At 45.0% G+C, this 22,650-nt stretch overlaps 2 protein-coding genes across 8 annotated transcripts in view; one reads left to right on the top strand and one right to left on the bottom strand.

Annotated features, from left to right (window-relative positions):
- TRAF3IP3 (TRAF3 interacting protein 3) overlaps positions 1 to 19,114 on the top strand; it is a 27,063-nt gene extending 7,949 nt beyond the window's left edge. For 4 of the 7 annotated variants that reach the window (XM_073011535.1, XM_007988585.3, XM_073011534.1 and 1 more), the window contains 9 exons: positions 9,949 to 10,020; positions 12,352 to 12,492; positions 12,602 to 12,739; positions 14,338 to 14,473; positions 15,075 to 15,137; positions 16,271 to 16,330; positions 17,424 to 17,560; positions 18,299 to 18,412; positions 19,012 to 19,114. In XM_073011535.1, coding sequence (XP_072867636.1) covers positions 9,949 to 10,020; positions 12,352 to 12,492; positions 12,602 to 12,739; positions 14,338 to 14,473; positions 15,075 to 15,137; positions 16,271 to 16,330; positions 17,424 to 17,560; positions 18,299 to 18,412; positions 19,012 to 19,104 — 954 coding nt within the window. In that variant the 3' untranslated portion in view covers positions 19,105 to 19,114. Of the gene's footprint in view, positions 1 to 5; positions 5,019 to 9,948; positions 10,021 to 12,351; positions 12,493 to 12,601; positions 12,740 to 14,337; positions 14,474 to 15,074; positions 15,138 to 16,270; positions 16,612 to 17,423; positions 17,561 to 18,298; positions 18,413 to 19,011 lie in introns of those variants that run through there. The other 3 variants (XR_012091197.1, XM_073011536.1, XM_007988588.3) reach the window with 3 other exon arrangements.
- Positions 14,555 to 22,563, bottom strand: C25H1orf74 (chromosome 25 C1orf74 homolog). The gene is made up of 2 exons (XM_007988590.3): positions 21,362 to 22,563; positions 14,555 to 20,667 (listed from the first exon to the last, which is right to left on the bottom strand). The coding sequence occupies exon 2, from the start codon at positions 20,590 to 20,592 to the stop codon at positions 19,780 to 19,782; it is 813 nt and encodes a 270-aa protein (XP_007986781.2). The 5' UTR covers positions 20,593 to 20,667; positions 21,362 to 22,563; the 3' UTR covers positions 14,555 to 19,779.
- Between the last annotated feature and the right edge of the window lie 87 nt (positions 22,564 to 22,650).

The following is a 22,650-nucleotide window of genomic DNA, read 5'->3' as shown; positions in this document are numbered from 1 at the left end:
GGAATGAAATTTTTTTTGAACAAAACTCATGGGCTTCTATGTGTTCCCATCTCATTTTTCCTTCCACATCATCACAGTAAGAGAAGGGGTTTTTCTCACTACTGAAAAGTGAGCTGGGAAGAGGCAGATGAGGGCGATGGTGCTCAGACCTAGAAGTCAAACAGGTCACAATAAATATATGGGTCATCACCTGATGGTCAGGGTGCTACATATCCAAGGAAGATCCAGAACCAAAAGTGGCAAGAATTCCCATTTTTTAATTTGTTGGAAGGAATGAAGGAAGACCCCAACATAGTTTATATTACTGAATATGGTAAATGCCAAATATTTTTGTATGGGATTCACACCGATATTTATCCAAACTAGCATGCCATGTACACACTCAGTCCAAATAAAAATATCAGTGTGGGAAGGGACCTTAGAGACAATCTGGTCTAATACTCTTATTTTGCCCAGGAGGACACTGAGTTTCATAGGGGTCAAGTAACTTGCCAAAAGTCACACAGCTAGTTAGTGGCAGATCTGGAGCTAAAATTCAGGCCTTTGATTTTGGTCCATTCAATGTACAATATTCATAGGTTATGTCCTCTATACGGAACACTGGACTAGCACTAGAAATAATGAGATTATTTAGATAGGGTTCTTGCTTTGAGAAGGCTCATGGTTTTGTAAGAAAGACACATGACTAAACAATACAAAAACATGAAAAATAAATGTTTTCAAGATATAGGAAAATACAAGAAGGAATGAGTGACTCCAGAGAAGAAAAGAGCCAGGGGAATGCTTATATAAGCATTTGCCAGGAAAATATGGAAGCAGAAATAGTATTCTAGTTGGGGTACAGGCAAAGATCTAAAGGCAAGGCCGGGCATGGTGGCTCACACCTGTAATCCCAGCACTTTGGGAGGCCGAGGTGGGTGGATCACCTGAGGTCAGGAATTCAAGACCAGCCTGGTCAACAGGGCGAAAACTCATCTCTACTAAAAATACAAAAATATTAGCTGGGTGTGGTTGCACATGCCTGTAATCCCAGCTACTTAGGAGGCTGAGGCAGGAGAATCGCTTGAACCAAGAAGACGGAGGTTGCAGTGAGCTGAGATCACCTCATTGCACTCCAGCCTGGGCAACAGAGCAAGAATCCATCTCAAAAAAAAAACAAAAACAAAACAACAACAACAAAAAAAAACTAAAGGCATGACACAGTCTAATAAAATGGTTCTCCAATTTTTTTATTTCAGGATTCCTTTATACTTTTTCAATTATTGAAAATATATAAGAAATGTTTATATTTACCATATTAGAAATTAAAACAGTTGGCCAGGCGCAGTGCCTCACACCTGTAAGTCCCAGCACTTTGGAAGGCCAATGCAGGAAGATTACCTGAGGTCAGGAGTTAGAGACCAGCCCGGCCAACATGGCAAAACCCTGTCTCTACTAAAAATACAAAAATTAGCCAGGCGTGGTGGTGCACAGCTGTAATCTCAGCTACTCCGGAGGCTGGGCCACGAGAATCACTTGAGCCCAAGAGGTGGAGGTTGCAGTGAGCCAAGATCGTGACACTGCACTCCAGCCTGAGTGACAAGGCAAGACTCCCTCTCACAAAAAAAAAAAAGAAAAAAAAGAAAGAAAGAAAAAGAAAGAAGAAAGAAATTAAGACAGAAATTGAGAAAGAATTATTAATTTTAAAATGATAGTAAAACATTTCATGCTAACCTAAATTACATGTTTTAAGAAAAACAGTCTGGGCACGATGGCTTACACCTGTAATCCCAGCACTTTGGGAGGCCAAGGCAGGCAGATCACTTGAGCTCAAGAGTTCAAGACCAGCCTGGGCAACATGGCAAAATCTTGTCTCTACTAAAAATGCAAAAAATTAGCCAGGTGCATTCGCATGCACCTATAGTCTCAGCAACTCGGGAGGCTGAGGCAGGAGAATCTCTTGAGCCCCAGGGGCAGAGGTTGCAGTGAGCCAAGATTGCACCACTGCATTTCAGCCTGGGCGACGGGAGTGAAACTCTATCTCAAAAAAAGAAAAAGAAAAAGGACCATTTTCAAAAACAAAATTAGTGACAGGAATGTCATTGCTTTACCCTTTTGCAAATATTTTTAATGTCTGGCTGAAAAAAAGACAGCTAGATTCTCCTATTTACTTCTGTATTCATTCTATTGGTTTAAACATAAAGAAAAATTCAGTCTTACACAAATATGTCATTAGAAAAAGTAAGACTTTGCTCATCCCTTAAAAGGGTCTTGGGGATTCCCAAGGTTCCTCAGAATCCCCATGTTGAAACCTGTAAATTAGTATATATTATAAATTCATGTATTAGTATGAGCTATAAGCAGCTTGACACCACCAAAGCATAAAGCACCAGGTGGAAAGAGACGGAGCACACAACCTCACCGGCCTGTGTGACGTCTCACCCTACCTCAAAGATGGCTTGAGCAGAGAAAGAAAGATGATGGGAGAGTATGGAACAAAACTGAGAAGTTGCAACGATGTAAAAAAGACTTCCTAAGCTCAGTCCTGCGCCTCATGTCAGACATTGTACCTGGATTTTTCAATCCATGGTCAGGGCTCCTGACTGTTAGGTCATTTTCATTGAGAGTAGGAACTTGGGGCAGACAGCTATGCATGTGAGGTGGTTTCTGGTCCTGAACTAAATTGAGATCATCTCGCTCATTTGTTTGACAGTCATTTGATAAGTTCCAACTCTGTGCTGGGTCTTGTGCTACAGGGACAAAAAGCATTACGGTCCTAACTCTTGAGGAGCTCACAGTCCAGCCATGAAGACAGAGACATGTAATAAATAACACCAAAACAGTATAATAAGGCTATAGCAGCAGTGCATACAGCATGATGCAGGGAAAAGAGAAAGAAGGCAGCAATTATTCTGCCTGAGGTGGAATAGGGAAGGCTTTAAAGGAAGGAAACCTAGCCAGGCATGGCAGCTCATGCCTATAATCCCAGCACTTTGGGAGGCCAAGGTGGGGAGACTACTTGAGGCCAGGAGTTCGAGACCAGCCTGGCCAACATGGTGAAAACCCATCTCTACTAAAAATACAAAAATTAGCTGAGCATGATGGTTCATGCCTGAAGTCCCAGCTACTCGGGAGGCTGAGACACAAGAATCGCTTGAACCCAGGAGCTGGAGGTTGCAGTGAGCTGAGATTGCGCCACTGCACTCCAGCCTGTGTGACAGGGCAAGATTCTGTCTCAAAAAATAAAAATAAAGGAAAGAAACCATTTTAGCTGAATCTTGAAGGATGAGTAGGAGCTCACCAGTAGAGAAGCAACAGTGATGATGAGGAAAAAAAGCAGAAAGTAGAAGAGTGTTTAAGGTAAAGGAATTGGAACGATTATAGGCCTATGTATGGCAAAGAATTGGGTATGCAGAGTATGGCTGAAAAGAAGGTATGTCAAAGTAGTGCCAAAGAAAGGATCTCGGACAGGTCTTTAGAATTATAGGTCTTAAACTTTTTCTGTTGAACAAGGTATTTCAAACTTGAATAATGCATGGACCCATTTTTAAAGGAAACCCATCTATGTAAATATATAAAATCAGAGATCCATTAGAATGCATGCTACCCAGCTTGAGAAACACTGCTGTAGGTAATAAGCTGAGGAGGAACGGAACTATGCCTTATTGAGGTTTAGAGTTCTACACTTAGCAATGTCTGGCTCATCCTTAGAAGGTATGCAATTACTATCTGAGGAAATGACTTGTGAATGATCAGATCTGTGTCTTAAAAGGTTCTCTAACTTCCAACTGGATACAATGTCTCACACTTGTAATCCCAACACTTTGGGAGGCCAAGGCAGAAGGATCACTTGAGTGATCAAGACCAGCCTGGGCAACATAGTGAGACCTCATCTCTACTAAAATAAAATAAAATAAAATAAAATAAAATAAAATAAAATAAAAAATTAGCCATGCACGGTAGTACACACCTATAGTCCCAGCTACTTGGGAGGCTGAGGCAGGAGGATCACTTGAGCCCAGGAGGTCCAGGCTGCACCACTGTACTCCTGCATGCGGTAACAGAGCAAGATCCTGTCTCAGAAAAAAAAAGAGCAGAGAGGTTTCAAGGATTCTCTAACTTGTAGCAATAAGAACCCTGGCTCCAAGCTGGGACTGGGGGAGTTGAGAGTCTTGTAATATCCCAGGTAAGACACAACCAGAGCTTGAATCAAAGCAAGTTTTATGGGAATGAGTGGGGATATATTAACAGACATTTCTGGGTTTGTCTCCAAGGAGGAGTTTCACCCCATGCTCCAGCCCAAGAGCAGAAGTTCCCTTGGTTGTGGTTTTCTCCCTCCCTTCTTCTCACCCCTCCCAATCCTCACCCTTCTCTTCTTCGTCCCTCCTCCCCACCAACCCCCTAGCTTCCAGTTTTAAAGAAAAACAGTCTCAGACTTTTTCAGTTAACAGCTATTGTTTCCCTTAAAATAAGGCAATTCAAGTCTCTATCTCTTCCATGAAAGCCTCAACTTCAATAAAAGTATAGCCCCAAACTGTGGTATCTGGGGAAAATAATGGGAAGAAAGTGGCCAGAACTGGTTCAGACCTTTATTTTTGCCATTTGACCTTCATAAATTTGAATTTACAACTTCACATGCTGAGAACTCACCACAAACTCCCTATTAGAACCCCAAGGATCAGCTCCCTCTGCTGTGTCTCTGGGCGTTTTGGATACCATAGGCCCTGGGGCCCTGAACAGGGTCGAACCTTCAGGGCAGAAACAGCTCTACTAGCAGAGAAAGCAAGCTTTCAATATTGTGCAATACAAAAACGAGAGCAGGGCAGACTTGGGTTTGAAGATCTGCATCGTGGAATTAAGATCTTGAGATGACAGCGCAGCGGGGATTGGCTGCAAGCCCTAAGCAACCTCTACTAGAGCAGAGAGATGAGCTGTGGGCTGGTGCTTCCGTGGTGAGGTGGTGGTGTCTCTGGAGAGCAGATCAGAGGCAAGGGAAAACCACGCAGAAGCAGGAGCTGAAGACCTCAGATCGGCACCAGGTGTGTATGGCCTCCGCCTTGCTCCTCTCTTCACTGGGGGTTATATGCCCTCTGAGCCCTGGGCTCCCGGGGTCTAACTGCCTAGAACGTCAGCAGTAGGCCTGTAAAAAGTGCTTCTTCCCACATACTGTAACACTGGGCTTCAGCGTGGGGAGCCCTGGGGCTCAGACCAGCAAACTACATGCCCCATTTGCAACAACTTGGCTGCGACTTTTGTGACGTCTTAGGGAGTCCAGAAAAGCAGAGCTATGGAAAGAGGTTTCGTTCAAGCTCCAGACTTGGGTGGCCCTTCATCCCCACTGAAGGGGCTATCGTAAATTGTCTTCCGTTGCAACACGAATGGAAAAGTAATCTGGGGTTGGGCCAATACAAAAACAGTTGAAAGAGGTAAAATATTGGACTAAAGCCATACTATGGAATGGGGAGAGAGGAGATACCCCAAAAGGGTAGGGGACTGGGAAAATTTTAAGAATATTGCCTTAGGCCTGTTTTCTTCCCAAAATATAGCAAGATAAACCTTAAACTTGGTAGGTTTGACTGCATTCTGCATAGAAAGAGTTTGGGCAAAGGCAAATGTGCAGAGCGGAAGATGTGAACCAGAGGAGGTAGGTGTAGAGCCAGTTGATTTCAGGACCTGTGGATTGACAATGAACAGGTCACAGCAGAATTAAGCATTTTACCAGTTACTTCAAAGCTCAAACAGTAGAAGTCTTTCTCCACGTCTTCCATCGGTCACAAAGCCCTGTGCTATTGTAGATGCCAAATCCCTGACTCTCTGCTTTCCCTCACATGAGACGTTAGGAAAAACATTAATAGCAGGAGGCACTTTAAAAAATTATTTTTGGCAACACTTTTTGCTTTTGCAAGCCCCAGCTGAGTAACACAGGAAGCAGAAAGGGTGGGGGCGCCCCCCGGCTCCCATGGTTAGAAGAATAAGCCAAACAAGATCAAAACAGGAGCTGCGAGATACCACTTCCTGCCTCCCCCAGGCACCCTGAAACTCACTGAGGGAGGCAGACCTCAAAGCCGAGCCCCCTCCTCTACCCCCAGACCGTTACAGACCGGAAATGTTACAAGAGATGGAAACGTCCAGGCCGTCTGGCTGAGAGGGCCCATGGCGTCTCGGGCCTAAAGAGAGGTGGAATTTCAAGACCTCACAAGTGTCCCACTTGGCCTGGTTGGAAAAAGCCAGAGAAAGGATAGGAAAACCGGTCACTGCCCTTTCTGTGGAAAACTGGCTCTCATTGATGGCTCCCCTGCACACATACACCCTACACAAAACTCCAGGCTAGAAGAACAAAACCCCTACCTGGGCAAAAGGGGCAAGTCTACAAAGGGAGGGGACAACAAAGTGGCAGGGAAACTGTAGCTACTCAGCTGATAAACTGAAAAACTGAGAAACAGAGATTGGCTGTTCGTGCCGACCTTGCTCCCCTCTCACCCTTGAGATTAGCATCTTTCTCAGAATGTCCAAAATACCATTAGACAGACCCAGCTTATGAATAAATAGAATGTGACTTTCTGGGAAGCTCCCTTACACCCCCGGCCACCCTTAGTCTGCTTTAATATCTCTTCATTTCTTGCTTTCTTAAAGAAGTTCTCATCTTGAGTCTAATATGTACGTGTGCATGTGGAAATGTACGTATGCAGGTGGAGGTGTGTGTGTGGAGATGGAAGTATGTGTGTCCAGGTGGAACTGTGCGTGTGCATGTGGAGGTGTGCGTGTGCATGTGGAGGTGTGCGTGTGCATGTGAAGGTGTGTGTGTGCAGGGGGAAGTATGTGTGTGTATATGGAGGTGTGTGTGTGCATGTGAAAGTGTGTGTGTCCATATGGAGGTATGCATATACATGTGGAGGTGTGTGTGTGCATATGAAGGTGTATGTGTGCAGGTGGAAGTGTGCGTGTGCAGGTGGAGGTGTGCGTGTGCATGTGAAGATGTGTGTGTGCAGGTGGAAGTATGTGTGTGTATATGGAGGCATGTGTGTGCGTGTGAAGGTGTGTGTGTGCAGGTGGAGGTGTGCGTGTGCATGTGGAGCTGTGTGTGTGCATGTGAAGGTGTGTGTGTGCAGGTGGAGGTATATCTGTGCATGTGGAGGTGTGTGTGCATATGGAGGTGTGTGTGCATGTGTAGGTGTGTGTGTGCCCATGTGAAGGTGTATCTGTGCATATGGAGATGTATCTGTGCATATGGAGCTGTGTGTGTGCATGTGGAGCTGTGTGTGTGCATGTGGAGGTGTGTGTGTGCCCATGTGAAGGTGTATCTGTGCATATGGAGGTGTATCTGTGCATATGGAGGTGTGTGTGTGCATGTGGAGGTGTGTGTGTACATGTGGTGGTGTGTGTGTGTGCAGGTAGAGGTGTATCTGTGCATGTGGATGTGTGCGTGTGCATGTGGAGGTGTATCTGTGCATGTAGAGGTGTGCATATGCATGTGAAGGTGTGTGTGCATGAGCTGTACGTGTGCATATGGAGGTTTGCATGTGCAGCTGGAAGTGTGTGTGTGCAGGTGGAAGTGTGTGTGTGCAGGTGGAGGTGTGTGTGTGCAGGTGGAGGTGTATCTGTGCATGTGGAGGTGTGTGTGCGATGGAGGTGTGTGTGTGCCCATATGAAGGTGTATCTGTGCATATGGAGGTATATCTGCATATGGAGGTGTATCTGTGCATGTGGAGGTGTGTGTGTGCATATGGAGGTGTGCGTGTGAATGTGAAGGTGTGTGTGCATGTGGAGGTGTGCGTGTGCATGTGAAGGTGTGTGTGTGCATGAGGTGTACGTGTGCATATGGAGGTGTGCGTGTGCAGCTGGAGGTGTGTGTGCAGGTGTAAGTGTGTGTGTGCAGGTGGAAGGTGCGTGTGCAGGTGGAAGTGTGTGTGTGTGCAGGTGGAGGTGTATCTGTGCAGGTGGAGGTGTGCGTGTGCATGTGGAGGTGTGTGTGCAGGTGGAGGTGTATGTGTGCAGGTGGAAGTGTGTGTGTGCAAGTGGAGGTGTATCTGTGCATGTGGAGGTGTGCGTGTGCATGTGGAGGTGTGTGTGTGCATGTGGAGGTGTGTGTGTGCAGGCGGAGGTATATCTGTGCATGTGGAGGTGTGTGTGCAGGTGGAGGCATATGTGCAGGTGGAGGTGTATGTGTGCAGGTGGAAGTGTGCGTGTGCATGTGGAGATGTGCATGTGCCAGTGGAGGTGTATGTGTGCCAGTGGAGGTGTGTGTGTGCACGTGGAGGTGTATCTGTGCATGTGGAGGTGTGTGTGTGCAGGTGGAGGTGTATCTGTGCATGTGGAGGTGTGCGTGTGCATGTGGAGGTGTGTGTGTGTGCATGTGGAGGTGTCGTGCATGTGGAGGTTTGCGTGTGCAGGTGGAGGTGTGTGTGGGCAGGTGGAAGTGTGCGTGTGCATGTGGAGGGGTGCGTGTGCGTGTGCAGGTGAAGGTGTGTGTGTGCATGTGGAGGTGTGTATGTGCAGGTGGAGGGGTGTGTGTGTGCAGGTGGAGGTGTATCTGTGCAGGTGGAGGTGTATTTGTGCAGGTAAAAGTGTGCGTGTGCCGGTGGAGGTGTGCGTGTGCACATGGAAGTGTATCTGTGCATGTGGAGGTGTGTGTGTGCATGTGGAGGTGTGTGTGTGCAGGTGGAGGTGTATCTGTGCAGTTGGAGGTGTGTGCGCGCAAGTGGAGGTGTGTGTGTGTGCAGGTGGAGGTGTACCTGTGCATGTGGAGGTGTGCGTGTGCAGGTGGAGGTGTGTGTGCAGGTGGAGGTGTATGTGTGCAGGTGGAAGTGTGCATGTGCATGTGGAGGTGTGCGTGTGCAGGTGGAGGTGTGCGTGTGCAGGTGCAGGTATGTGTGCAGGTGGAAGTGTCTGTGTGCAGGTGGAGGTGTATCTGTGCATGTGGAGGTGTGTGTGTGCGGGTGGAGGTGTGTGTGTGCATGTGGAAGTGTGTGTGTGTCCAGGTGGAGGTGTATCTGTGCATGTGGAGGTGTGTGTGTGCATGTGGTGTGTGTGTGCACAGGTGGAAGTGTGCAGGTGCATGTGAAGTGTGTGTGCAGGTGGAGGTATGTGTGTATATGGAGGTGTACGTGTGCATGTGGAGGTGTGTGTAGCAGGGAGGGAAGTGTATTAATCTCCTAGCGCTGCTATGACAAAGTACCACAGTCAGGGGAACTTCAAAAACAGAAACTTATTTTCTCATAGTTCTGGAGGCTAAAAGTCTGAGATCGGGGTGTCAGCAGAGTTCTCCTGTGGTCTCTCTCCCTGGCTTACAGATTGCCATCTCTCTCTGTGTCTCCACGTGGCCTTCCCACAGTGCCCTGATCTCCTCTTTTAATAAGGACATCCATCATATTGGATTAGGGCCCAGCCTAATGGCCTCATTTTAACTTAACTACATCTTTAAAGACCCTGTCTCCAAATATGGTCACATTCTGGGGCACTCAGGGCTTAGGACTTCAACATAGGAATGTGGAGGAGATACAAATAAGCTCATAACAGAGGGTAAAGGAGGGAATAAGCATTCTCCTGGGAGGGGAGACTGTGTTAGCCTTACTGGCCTACATTTTACAGGGAAAGGTCCATGTACAAGACTGAGAAGAGGTGAGGAGTGCAGAAGTGCCTAGAGAGGGGAGAGAGGTAGTGAGCGAAAGGGTAGCTTAGAAGCTTTCCTTCCAGGGCTCCCCTGCTATGCTACCCTGAGCCATTTGATAAAAATGGAGGTAAAAAGAGGACTTGAGGCCAGTCTCATTCTTTCTTGTCCCAGTCTAGACAAAGAAGAGAAGATCCTCTTCTATTCAGCATCCTTTGTTATCTTTGCTCCTGCCTGCCTCCTGAAAGAGTTCACTGTTTGAGCACCAACCATGTGCTGCGCAGTAGAATAGGAATATAGAGTCAAACTCTTTGCAGACTAGATTTTGGCCCACACTCATTAACTCATCCCATTTGCTCCAGGGTCAACTTAATGAAGACAAACTGAAGGGGAAACTGAGATCCTTAGAAAACCAGCTGTACACCTGTACCCAGGTAAGCATTCTGAAGGATATTTCCATCTCGGGAATCTAGAATTAAATGTGAAGAATGCTTGAACCTCAATCTTACTTTTGAGAAATGCCACTAGATAGAGAATAACACACCCATTCCTACTTACCCAGTTCTGGCTTGGCCATTTTCACTTTAGTCTCTAATTCACTAGATCACTGTCTTCATCCTTCTTCCTCTCCCTTTCTCCCAGTATCCTTCTCTTTGCACCCTGGAGGAATCCCAGCACTAACCACTTTGTCAGCTCCAGGGGAACCTTGAGAATACCTGAAACTGTAGGGAAAGGCCCTTGGTGAAGATTCCCACCATCCAGACGGACCTTTACACATCCTAATCTTTGAACAGATGAGTTAGATGTTATAACGAAGTCTTAGAAAATGATTTTCATTCCATGGGCAACTTTTTTTCTGTTTTTTCTAGCAACCTCTAGAAGAATGTAAAAGCTCTTTTACTTGGCTCTTCTGTAACACCATTTTCCAGCATTAGTAATCTCCTGATTGGCCTAATCTTGGTTTACAAGAGATAGAAAGAAATCAGCTTTCACATTTGAGAAGTGATGGATACCTGACAGGTGGGGAGATGTCAAATAAGAAAATGGGGCGAAACAGGCAGACTTCTCCCATCTGGAGTTAGAGAGAGAAGACAGTTGGCCACATAGATGGCGTCTCACAGGGAAAGAGAGTTTATGGAGTCTATAAGTTTCTTGGTCCACAACTTTCATTTATTCAGTATGACTTGCTTTGTCAGGACTAAATAATGCCAACCAAGTTCACAAGAGACCAATATATAATCCAGAATGCCAATCTATTCATTTTCAATAAGGAATAACACATAACCAGTGCCCAGCATGGATGGTCATTGGATGTCCAATAACTGGGACATCCCCTACATATGACCTCAACCAGGTTAATTCCTGAATCTAGTTTTTAATGAAAGTTCCAAAACTATAAGACCCACTCAAATTTAAATCCAAAATTTCAGACAATTCCAAAGCTAAATGGAAATGATTTCATATTGATCCCTAAATTTTTGTCATCTGGTCTACTGCTTACACAGTGGGTAATCCAGAATTGACAGTAAAATCTGCCTGCCTTCTCTGAAATCACAGGACACAAAGATAAAAGAAAGGAGAAGGCAAGACCCCCAGTGAATTTGCAAAGCTGTGCTTGTGTCTCCTTAATCCTGCAGCCAGGAGGAATTTTATAACGTGAATGTATTAATTTTAAACCATTAAGTTCATTAGGCATTGTAGAGAAGCTACAATGATTTTTTTTAAAGCAGCAGCAGTATGCTCCCTCCCTGAAGGAGTTTACAATCCAGTAGGAAAAACAGATGAGTCAACAGAGTAGAATAATAGAGGCATGCAGGGTATACTATGTGAACACTATGAACACTAAGAAAAGCTGCCTAATCTATAAGACGTTGTGGGATGGGGGCAGTTGGTCAATTTATCAGAACTGATGATACTGGACTGAATCTTGAGTATGAGTAGAAGTTAACCAGTTCTAGGCAGAAGAAGCTGTATGGGTAAAGGCAGAAGCCAAAAAAACAGAGTGCTAGGGGATCTGCAAACATCTCAGCTTAGGTGGAAGTAGCATGGGATGAAAGTCTAGTCATGTAAGTGGAGCCATGACAAGGAGTTTGGATGTGATTCTTAGGATGCTGAGAATCCATGGAGAATTTATGCAGGAAGTGGCAAGATCAGATTTGCATTTTAGAAAGAACCCTCTAAATGCGGGACTGAAAAGGGACTGAAGGGAGGCAAGATTTGAAGAAAGGGAAGCTGTTGCATTAATCCACGTAGCACTACTACTAGAGCCTGAACTAAGGAAGCAGCAGTAGGGATAGAGAGGAGACAGATATGAACTATGAAGGAAACTGTCAAGGTTCAATGACCAACTGATTACTGGAAGGAAATGAGAGAGAAAATGAAGATTGACTCCCTGGTTTAGGGTTTGGAAAAGACTAGATGGATGATGATTCTGGTCACTGAGATAGGAACCCCAAGAAAAAAGAACATGTTTAGAAACATGAGTCCTGTTTAGACATGTTGGATTTCAAGAGCTTGTGGAAGGCCTCAGATATAATGCCCAGCAAGCCTAGGGCACTGTTTATTATGCCCCCCCCCCCCCCCCACTCATCTCTCATTGCCTGACGGACTCTCCCTGCTAGCTCTACCCTAAAAGAAAAGGCTCACTAGATTACTGGTATCTCTGCCTGGGGGAAGAACCAACTTCTTTTCATTTCTGTATCCCAGTTCAGGATTTGGCACACAGAAGTTCAATGTGTATTTGTTGAATTGCATCAAATTTACAGAAATACTCCCCTTGGGGAATGAAAAAAGTACTACTGGAGATGGAAGACCAGAAAAACAGCTATGAGCAGAAGGCCAAGGAGTCACTGCAGAAAGTGCTGGAGGAGAAAATGAATGCAGAGCAGCAACTACAGAGCACACAGGTATGGGGATGCCACACAGACCTTGGGGTTGGGGACTCCAGGCAGCTTGGGGAACAAGGGAGCCAGCTGCACAGCTCCCTGGAACCCTCTCCTCTCTGACCTCCCTCAGCGATCCCTGGCCCTGGCAGAGCAGAAGTGTGAAGAGTGGAGGAGCCAGTACGAGGCTCTGAAGGAGGACTGGAGGACCCTTGGGTCCCAGCACAGAGAGCTGGAGAGCCAGCTCAACGTGCTTCAGTCCAAACTGCAGGTACCAGGCACTGGGGGTGGGGAGGGAAGACAGGGTATGGGGAGGAGGGGTGGTGATGAAGAAGCTGTTCTGGATTAGGGACTCCAAAGGCAGCTGACAGCATCTGGCTTTCAGTTCCTCAGTCACCACCTACTTTGTACCAAATTCACTGTTTTGGCTCTGAAATTTAATTTTGAGTTTAGCAAGGATGTCTGCACTGCTCATGCAAATGAACTAAGCGTTCATTGGAATGACACCATCACCATCCAAATGAAAAGAACTGGCTGGAATATACATCAGCCTACTAATGTCATATCCCAACCCACTCTCCAAACTCCATCCCAAAAAAGCATCCAGTTCAGAATTGCCCACTGTTGGCACAGAAAAAATGTCACTAATTTATTTACAGGTGAGTACTAACTAACACTTTTTGCCAATGTGTTTTTTAAGCAATTACAATTAGACTCCTGGCATCCTCAAGGGTTCCATCATCTTCAATCTGTCCTAAGACTCAGTTTCCCCATCTGTAAAATGAGGATAATAGTACTTACATCATAAGGTTGTTCTGAGTATTAAGTAAGATGATCCATGTAAAGTACTTAGCACAATGCCTGGCATATAAAAGCACTCAGTAAATATTAGCCATTATTTTGCATAGATTTATTTACTTGGTTTGGAGTTTTGAGGATCCACCTCAAAAGCTGATCTTTATAATTTTCCTGAAACAGGGCTCAGAACAGCCCACTTAAGAGACAGAGTATGTGAGTCTTATCAAAGGAGTGAACCTAGCTGGTCACTCTGCGTGGTATCCACATCTCAACCTTTGCTGTTCTCTTCTTCCCATCACCTATAAGGCAACTCCTATGAAGATTTTGGGGGGAGGGGGTTTAACTTTGAATCTTTGTGGAAAAAAAAAGACCCTAACAAAAAAAAAATTGATACTGCCAGAGGAAGAATAAAAGAGAAAATGAAAACATCTAGAAAACTGATGACTTCGTATTCCTTAATTTGGTGATTTACCAAAGTGTCAAGACATGACTCCCATGCCAATGACAACCACTTACATTTCCCCTAGAATGGCAGATTTTTTAAAGTACTGGGTTTCCTAAAGCAATTCTTATTTTATATATTCTAATTTATGTACATGAATGTGTCACTTAGACCTGTCACTAGAGATGGTTTAGAAAATAAACTTACACTACACATGCCTCAGTCCACTTCAAAACTACTGGCACATGCCTATAGTCCCAGTTACTCAGAAGGCTAAGGTGGGAGGATTGCTTGAGCCCAAGAGGTCAAGGCTGCAGTGAGCTATGATGGCACCACTGCACTCCAGTCTGGGTGACAAAGTGAGACCCCATCTCTAAAAATAAAAATAAATAAATAAAAGACACGAGTTCCTTGTGAATATCAAGTCTAATTTGCTGTTATAAATGTGAGGAACAAAGCAAAGGGAAGAATAGGAAAAAAGAAAGACTTCTCTATTTTCTCATCTACCTAACATTCCTTCTATCTCTAAAACTCCAGAATTTTCTATATTTTCCTCTTTCATGGTATCTGCCCCCAACCTCCACCCCAACACTGACCTCCTTCTATATGGCCCCTCCTCCTCCTTACAGGGAGCAGATAGCAGAGACTTACAGATGAACCAGGCCCTGCAATTTTTGGAGAATGAGCACCAGGAACTGCAGGCCAAGATTGAATGCCTGCAAGGGGACAGAGACCTGTGCAGCTTGGATACCCAGGACCTACAAGGTACTCTTCTCCTTGGAGGCTTTGGGCGCATGGGAGCCATGGCCAAGTGAGCTAAGAAAAAAGAAACTGAGTTAAGAGAAAGGCTTCAGTCTTTTATTTGTTTGCTTGATTGGTTGATTGGCTTTGTAATCTCATTTTACCTTGAGGGAGAGGCAGGGCTGTTTTAATCATCCAAAATTGAAAATTAATTTCACTATACCAGATAGAGTATCCTTTTGTCTAGCTCTCTTTTTTAGCCCATCCCTCTGGGCCAGATCACAGCTGCTCCCACATCAGTCACATATGTCAAGGCCACATTCCTAATTTGAAAGGGAAAGGCCAGTTGAAGCACAAGGCATAGAGAAAGTCTCTCAGTCACAGCCTCTGCGTCCGAGGACTAGATAGTGTGTAAATACAAGCCTCAATGCAACCCAACATTGTTGATGCACAAAACCTGAGGTACTTGGCTTCTGGTTTACCTCTTCAGAACTGGACACAACTTCCAAAAGACACATGTTAGAGGCCACGACAAGACAGCATCTATTACTAATTTCCATCCTTAAGTACTGAGTTCATTAAGTCTTGGGTTCCTTTATTTTGGCTTGCATTATTGCATTTTCAGATCAACTAAAAAAGTCAGAGGCGGAGAAGCTCACCCTGGTGACCAGAGTACAGCAGTTGCAGAGTAAGTTCGCTTTCCAGATTCTGAAAGTCCACAGGGTTTTCCTGGGGCTCCTGGCCCATAAAAGGCACCCAGAGTAGGGACTAAGGGCCCAGTCTTTGGCATATGCTCTAACTCTGTGCATTTTCAGACCCTCTTCTTGTGAAGTGAGGTCATTTACATAGCTCTCCATAAATTATGTATTAGCCTCTGTTCTTTTTTTTCTACTTTTCTCCTTCCATGCCAATGACACCACTTACATTTCCCCCAGAATTGCAGATTTTATTTTAAGTACTGGGTTTCCTAAAGCAGCTCTTATTTTATATGTTGTAATTTATAAGTACATGAATGTGTCACAGAGACCTGTCACTAGAGATGGTTTAGAAAATAAGCTTACACACTATACGTGCTTCAGTCCACTTCAAAACTACATATTGGGCCCAAAGAGGAAAAGGGATTTTTCAGAAGAAAAGCAGTTTCTGAAAAGCTGGAGAACCTGACTCAATTAATACCGCTGCTGGTTGCCCACCACTTTAACCTCTGACACCTGATAGAGAAGCTTCATGCAAACAGCAATGATTATTAAGAGAGCAAAGCAACCGCAGGGGAAAGGGAAAGTCTTCAAGCAAAGACTTGAAGATAGAGACATGGTAGGGGGAGAAATAAGGATGCTATATTCATAGCAAAGTACCACAGACTGGGTGCCTTGAAGAACAGAAATGTATTGTCTCACAGTTCTGGAGACTAGAAATCCAAGATGTCAGCAGGGGTGTTTCCTTCTGAGGGCATTTAGGGAAAGATCTATTCCAGGGCTCTTTCCTTGGCTTTGTAGATGGCCGTCTTCTCTCTGTGTCTTTCCCATGAACATATCTGTGTCCATATTTCTCCTTCTTATAACGACACCAGTGATATTAGATTAGGGCCCACCTGAATGACCCCATTTTAATTTGATTATCTTTTAAAGAACCTATCCCCAAATAAGGTCATAATTTAAGGTACTGAGGGTTAGGACTTCAACATATAGATTCTGGGGGACAAAATTCAACACATAGCAGATGGGAACATATTTAATAACTAAGGTTCTAGGCAAAGTTCTGAAAAGAAACTCTTTGTAGTAAATATGCTAGCATAGACAAGTTCCTTGTGTTTTCCAACAGGTCTGCTTCAGAATCAATCCTTACAGCTTCAAGAACAGGAGAAACTCTTAACAAAGAAAGGTCAGCAAATTTATTAACCACAAATTCTAAGACACTGCCCTTCCCTTACCTGCCTAGAGGCAGCGGGATGGACTACATGACCTCCTGGAGTCCCGCCCAGTTCTGAGAGTCTGTTAAGTCCGGGATGTGTGGGAGCTTTTTAAGGACTGATCATTGGCTCTGAGGACACTTCAACTAGTTAGCCTTCTATCCTGAGGTATATAAACTGTGAAAAAAGGTTTCTGTTCTCTCTGAAAGCACATGTTTGTGTTGAACATTTCAATAAATTTATTTTGAACTCAGGATTTCATGTCAATTTTTACACACTTGATTTTCCAAATCACATCCAACTTCCCAGCCCCAAACCACATAGCATGCCAGAGTCAACTCACTCTTAGCCGTAGAGAGTCTACTGTCCATGTTTACTGAGAATTCACTGTGTATACAGAGGGGCAATAGCTCCTCACCTGTCCACTACACATGACCTTTTGTTTTCTCCTCACAATCACTGGGCATAATATAATAGATAATGCAGAAATGTTAATGCCCACATAGTATGGATAAGAACATGAAGGTCTATGGTGGCACAGACTAACAACACAGCTACAACAATCCAAAACTTCTGACTCCTAGTCCATGCTCTTTTCACCAAGACTAAGACTGCAGGGTGGCTAAAAAACCATCTTTAACCATATGAAGATAAATTTTAGGATATGACTGCCATCTTCACAACTTTCAAATGAGGACATCAGGGAAAAGGGGTTATATTAAAGCATCCACCAAACTTATCTGACAAACTAGGAAGAATGTGACATACAACCAATGAAATTCAATTAATAAGTATTCACTAAAATTATCTAGCACTAGATAAGACTGGGGATACAAAGAAAAGATGCCAATCTTGTCCTCAAGGAGCTCAGATTCCAGCTGTCTGTCCAAGCTTAGCAGGGGCCTAGTGGAAGTTAACCTTTATGTCAAAGAATGCCATCAGTCTAGCCAAGAGCACGTCCTCCCAAGTTCCCTCCCCTCTCCCCACTCCTAGTGGCTCACCCTCAGGGCCCTTCCTCAGAGGTGTGGGCCTCACTATCACCAAGAAATCTGGCTGCTTTTTTAGATCAGGCTTTGCCCGTGTGGAGTCCAAAGTCCTTCCCTAACGAAGTGGAGCCTGAGGGTACAGGGAAGGAGAAAGACTGGGATCTCAGAGACCAGCTGCAAAAGAAGACTTTGCAGCTCCAGGCCAAGGAAAAGGAGGTGAGAGGGTGACCTGAGACAGTGATGGCTCATCTGCAGAATAGCAGAGAAACCTGGGAGGCAGCCAAAGAGCAGGGATTTCAAAGTTTAGGCTGTAACTGGATACCCACAGATATTCATTTGCCTACATAAAGTGTCTGTGCTTCTGGGCTGACTTGTCAATCTTTTCCCTTCCTTATATACACCAGCTCCTATTCAAGGTTTTATTAACTGGTTACCTTTTAGAAAGTCGACCAAAACTCAAACACATTTAATAAAAATATTAATTTCTCAATATGTCGTCCCACATTGAGTATCTTAAGTCTTTATATGTCTTTTAAAGAGTAAAACTGTTCCTTTGTACAACTCACAAACATACACATCCCCAGAAGTATTCATATGCAACTAGCTCCTGGGAAAGAAACTTGTACTAAGGTCACTTCTAGGTTGTTTGTGCTATAAGAACTTCATTTTTCAGTGTCTCTCATTTGCAAAGCACTTGCATGTAAAGTCATATAAAAGAACTTAAATGTATAAAATGTAATATTATAATATGCAGTATTGTCAATCATTTAAAATGAACACATTCCAGACAATGTGAGACAGTCAAAAGACAAACTCAAATCCCTGAGAATGGCTGGGAAGGGACGATGGTGGTAAAAATTCCAAATGAGTGAAATTTACACGGGGCAGTCTCCCCTACCTGGGCTCTGTCCTAGACAGAAGTGACAGTGACGACTTTGGTGATGTTCTCCCCAGTGCAGAGAACTGCATTCAGAATTAGACAACCTCAGTGACGAGTATCTCTCCTGCCTGCGTAAGCTGCAGCACTGTCGAGAAGAGCTGAACCAGAGCCAGCAGCTGCCTCCCAGAGTAAGAGGGTCTCTCCTTCCCATAAAGCCCTGGATGATGGGATGATTCCTTCCTTAACCAAGATTTGCAGATAAAATGTATCAGCCCACGCCAACAACTGGCCATCCTGTCCCACTGTGCTTGGTTTATAACATACTGACATTATGGCAACCATTGGAAAAAACACTGGACTCGTGCATCAAAGCCCAACTTTCATGGAACTCTCAATGCCAGAAGGAAAGACTCACTCTTAGCTAAAGTATGAAAGGGTGTTCTTTTAGCCTATGATAAGCATGGTGGCAAGAATAGAAGGACAACAAAAGTACTGGGGAATACAAACAAAGAATACAATTTTGCTGAGTTATTTTCCACCCTTCATTATTCATATCAGTATTTATATATCTGGTCCCTGATGGATATGGCTCCCTGGGCCAGAGAACACTGGTTAAGTGGTTTTACCCCAAGACAGGTGACAGAGTGGGAGACAGAGTAAAAAGCTTTTTCTCCACCACTAACCCAGGGTTTTCTACTGGGCTAGAGTAGGAAGAAGAAAGATTTTTGCCTATATCTTTTCCAGTCAACTCATAGCCACTTTCTTCTGTCTCCCTGTCCCTCTGCAGAGGCAATGTGGGCGATGGCTCCCAATGCTGATGGTGGTGATTGCTGCAGCACTGGCAGTGTTCCTGGCCAATAAAGACAACCTGATGATCTGAATAATTTGTGACAACTGTCTTGGGTGAAAATCAGAAGCAAGCAACTCAACAAAAAACTCAGAAGGTTTGGGTACATTACAGCTTGGGCTTTCCAACTGACTTAGTATTTCTGACTTTTTGTTATTTTCTTAACCTAGTGTAAATAAACTTCACCTGACCAGACTGTTCCTCAGAACTCTCAGTTTATTCCTGAAAGGTGTATTACATTAACAAGTATCACATATTTAAGCATACTGGTGGTCTACTCTCCTCAAATTCAGTTGCAGGCATATAAACACGCAGAGAAACCCCCAGCCCTACTTTCCTAGCAGACAGCACCCACATAGAGCAGGTATATTTAGACGGTTACCATGCAAGAGTGTTTGGCTTGTCTTCCACCACCCTGCTTTTCCTCTATCACCTCTTTCCTTCTACCTCTTATCCAGTGAAAATGAAAGCATATCCACTAAGAGGACTTCCTAGCATAGAAATGGCAAGTAGGTACTATCTACCAATTTGCTACTAGCACCACCACTACCTATTTACATGCCCTTTGCATTTGCAGCCAACTGATTAGAGCATTGTGCCTTAGTGTACTCAAGACACTTGGAATTGGCAGTTGAGATGATTATTTGCCATCCCCAACCTAGAGATGATCATTTACTGAGTACCTTCTATGTGAGAGGAGAGTAAAAGTCAGAGGGCCACAGCCGGCAGTGTGACTATCTCAGAGGAGATGCTGAGATCAGCAAAGTCATTCTGAGTCCTAAAACGGGTTCTGAGGTCCTTCTCCCAGGTGTTTAGAATGTGTCTCAGGCCTGGGAACAAGCTCTCTGGGACACTAAAGGAATAGAGCAGGATTGGGGGTCGACCTAGCAACCATGAGATCCGGGCAGTGAATACTCGTAGTGGAGTCAGAGCTAAGCAGTTGTCATCTCCCTGGTTCAGGTGAAAGGTATAGGGGACAGGATAGCCCAGGAGGATCCCAAATACAGTACAGAGATTCCAGTCTGAGGAATGGAGCCTGCTGTGGGAGACTGTAGAGGGAGATAAGTCCCTCTGCAGCCCCTGCAAATGTGTGATGATCTCAGCCACGAGGGCCTTCAAGTCCTGAAGTTGGTCCAAGGAGCAGACAGAAGGGTGAGGCTGGCAACTGGAAACATCCACAAAGGCTATGGTACCAAGCAGCACCTGCTCCAAGTGCTGACATACATGCTCAGGACTGACAATCAGGCTGTTTTCTCCAATCTCAAGGATGTGAAGTCCAAAGGTCAGGAAGCCAAGCCCCTGCAGCTCCTCCAGATAGCTCTGGAGCTCTGATGCCCCTGCATAGTTGCAATCATAGAGCACAGCTGGCTTCAGTCCCCGGGCCACAGCCAGCACCTCTCCAGCTAAGTGAAGGCAGATGGCTTGGGGTGGACTCCGTCTCTTTCCCATGCCAAGGGTCTGCTGAGCAGCTGCCACCAGCAGCTGAGGTCTCGGTGATGACATGAGATCTAGAAGCAACATCAAGAATGGCCTCCTTAGCTAGCCAGAGTTCCCTTCCCTGGGTGGCATCTTTAAGCCAGACACTTGAGGAGGCGCCTAGAAACAAAGCAATAGCAGGGAATTATTAACAGCCAGTGACACACCACGAAACCTGACAACAGCCTTCCCGTTAAGTCGAAGTATCTTCCAAAGGTTATTCTGTCCCTCCCTCTGCTTTGAAATGGTGACCCAGCCCAGACAAGATAGGATCAATGCTACCTGATTTTTCTGGTTGACTTGGTCTCCCTCAATCTTAAATTCGTGTGTTTTTCTAGCCTTATAGCTAGATTTATATTCCCTCTGGCTTTTATTCTAAATTTTACCTGTTGCAAATTACGTTCTCTGGTTCAAACCTTAAGGAGCTTGGGTCAGAGGCGGAGGCGGGGCAGTGTTTCGCAAAATTCACAGCATTTCGCCCAAAAGCCCTTCTGAGACAGAGCTCCAAGTTCCAAATGTATCCTTTCCACTGACAACTCCTCTACTCTTCCCGCCAGAGAATAGTTATAAGAATAGCAATTTGATTAATATACACTAGAATGTGGACTAACCACCATCTCACCCTGACACATAAAAATGAATGAATGAAATCCGCTAGAACTGCATACGGTAGTATTTTAACTTCTGCTGGCCCCGCCTTCCCTTTCTGTCCGACCAAGGACCCTCGGAAGATGGGATTTCTCCGATCCACACGCCCCACACCAGAGCATATTACAGTGATTTGCTAAATGAGGCATAAGTCTCTCTCACATACGTTCTTTTTCCACGTCCGCTACAGGTTCGCGGGCTCAGAAACTTTTTGCGGCTTCCTGCCTGCTGCCAGAAAGGCAGCTAGTCCCCAACGCCCAGCCGCAAGTAACACTGGAAATCCCGCCTGCGCTGGAAAGACCCTCTCAGCCTGCTCTCCTCCAGTCGGGCAGGCACCTTCTTGCGCATGCGCACCCACTCGAGTGCCGCCCTCTTTTCCCCCCCGTTCCGTGACATCATCCAGCCGCTCGCGCGCCTCGCTTTAGAACCACTAGCGAGGCCGCCTTGCTGCGCGCCGGAAGTTTGGGGAACCCTGCGACCCGCCCTTTCCTGTCAGACAGAACGCGGCCCCACCTGTCTGCTCAGGAACTGGGAAGGGCGGAAGTGAACGAGAAAAGGCGGAACCTGGTGAAACTGGTTTCCCGCTGCTGCCCTCATTTTGCTTCGCAGAACTTCCTTCTTGTGTTATGACGTCTAGTGTCCCACTTGACTGGGAATCCAGAAACAGGGCACACAGCAGTTAATAAACACCTTTGATTTGTGTCTGTGGAAATACGTTTTGTCCAGACGAAACATACCTCAAGACAATTAACATATTTTGCAGAATAGCCTTACCTGTGGGTGATGCTGAAACGTTTTAATTTTTTTTAACTTGACTTCCCTAAATCCTACATTTGAGAGGCCTACAAGAACAGCTCTCTAGGGAGGGTGTGAAGGTGTGAGTATTCACTTTGAACAAATATGTGCCAGTCATGCTGCTAGGCCCTGGAGGTATTGCAGTGAGCAAAACAGACCAAACCCCCACTTTCATGAGGCTTAAGTTCATGTCTACTGAATCCAGTTTGCTGATTTCAAATAAGAAATGAGAAGTGACGACACAGAGGCTTTCCAGTTAGGTCATTACAAAGAAAAAGTGTTATTTCACGTAAGAGTTAACACCTTTTTAACTACCAGCAATTTGACCCATGCCACAAAGGGAAAGGATTTCTTGAGAAAACCCCAATATCTAAGGAAATGGCCCCAATTTATTTATACTTGGAGCAGGACAGAGATTAAGGGAACAGTGGACACCTACACTGTAGTTGTCACTCCTGGGTCTATCTTGGTGGTGCCTTCAGACCGTGAAAAGTGAACTGTAAAGATGGGGTCAGCATGGGAGGAGGACCAGCTTATAGGAGTTACCAGGCTAACACTGGTTCTTAGCTCAGAGGGAGTCAGAAGCTGAGAGTAGAAAGTAGTCTTCTAATTTTAGAATGTTTTCCTTTCCCACATTTATTTAATTTTCCCATGGTGGTT

The sequence above is a fragment of the Chlorocebus sabaeus genome, chromosome 25 (genome assembly GCF_047675955.1).
Source record: "Chlorocebus sabaeus isolate Y175 chromosome 25, mChlSab1.0.hap1, whole genome shotgun sequence".
NCBI classification, from domain to species: domain Eukaryota; kingdom Metazoa; phylum Chordata; class Mammalia; order Primates; family Cercopithecidae; genus Chlorocebus; species Chlorocebus sabaeus.
This window is presented reverse-complemented; position numbering and strand designations above follow the sequence as displayed.

Coding starts and splice junctions, on each gene's coding strand:
- C25H1orf74 (XM_007988590.3), bottom strand. CDS start 20,592: ATGTTGCTTCTAGATCTCATGTCATCACCGAGACCTCAGCTGCTGGTG.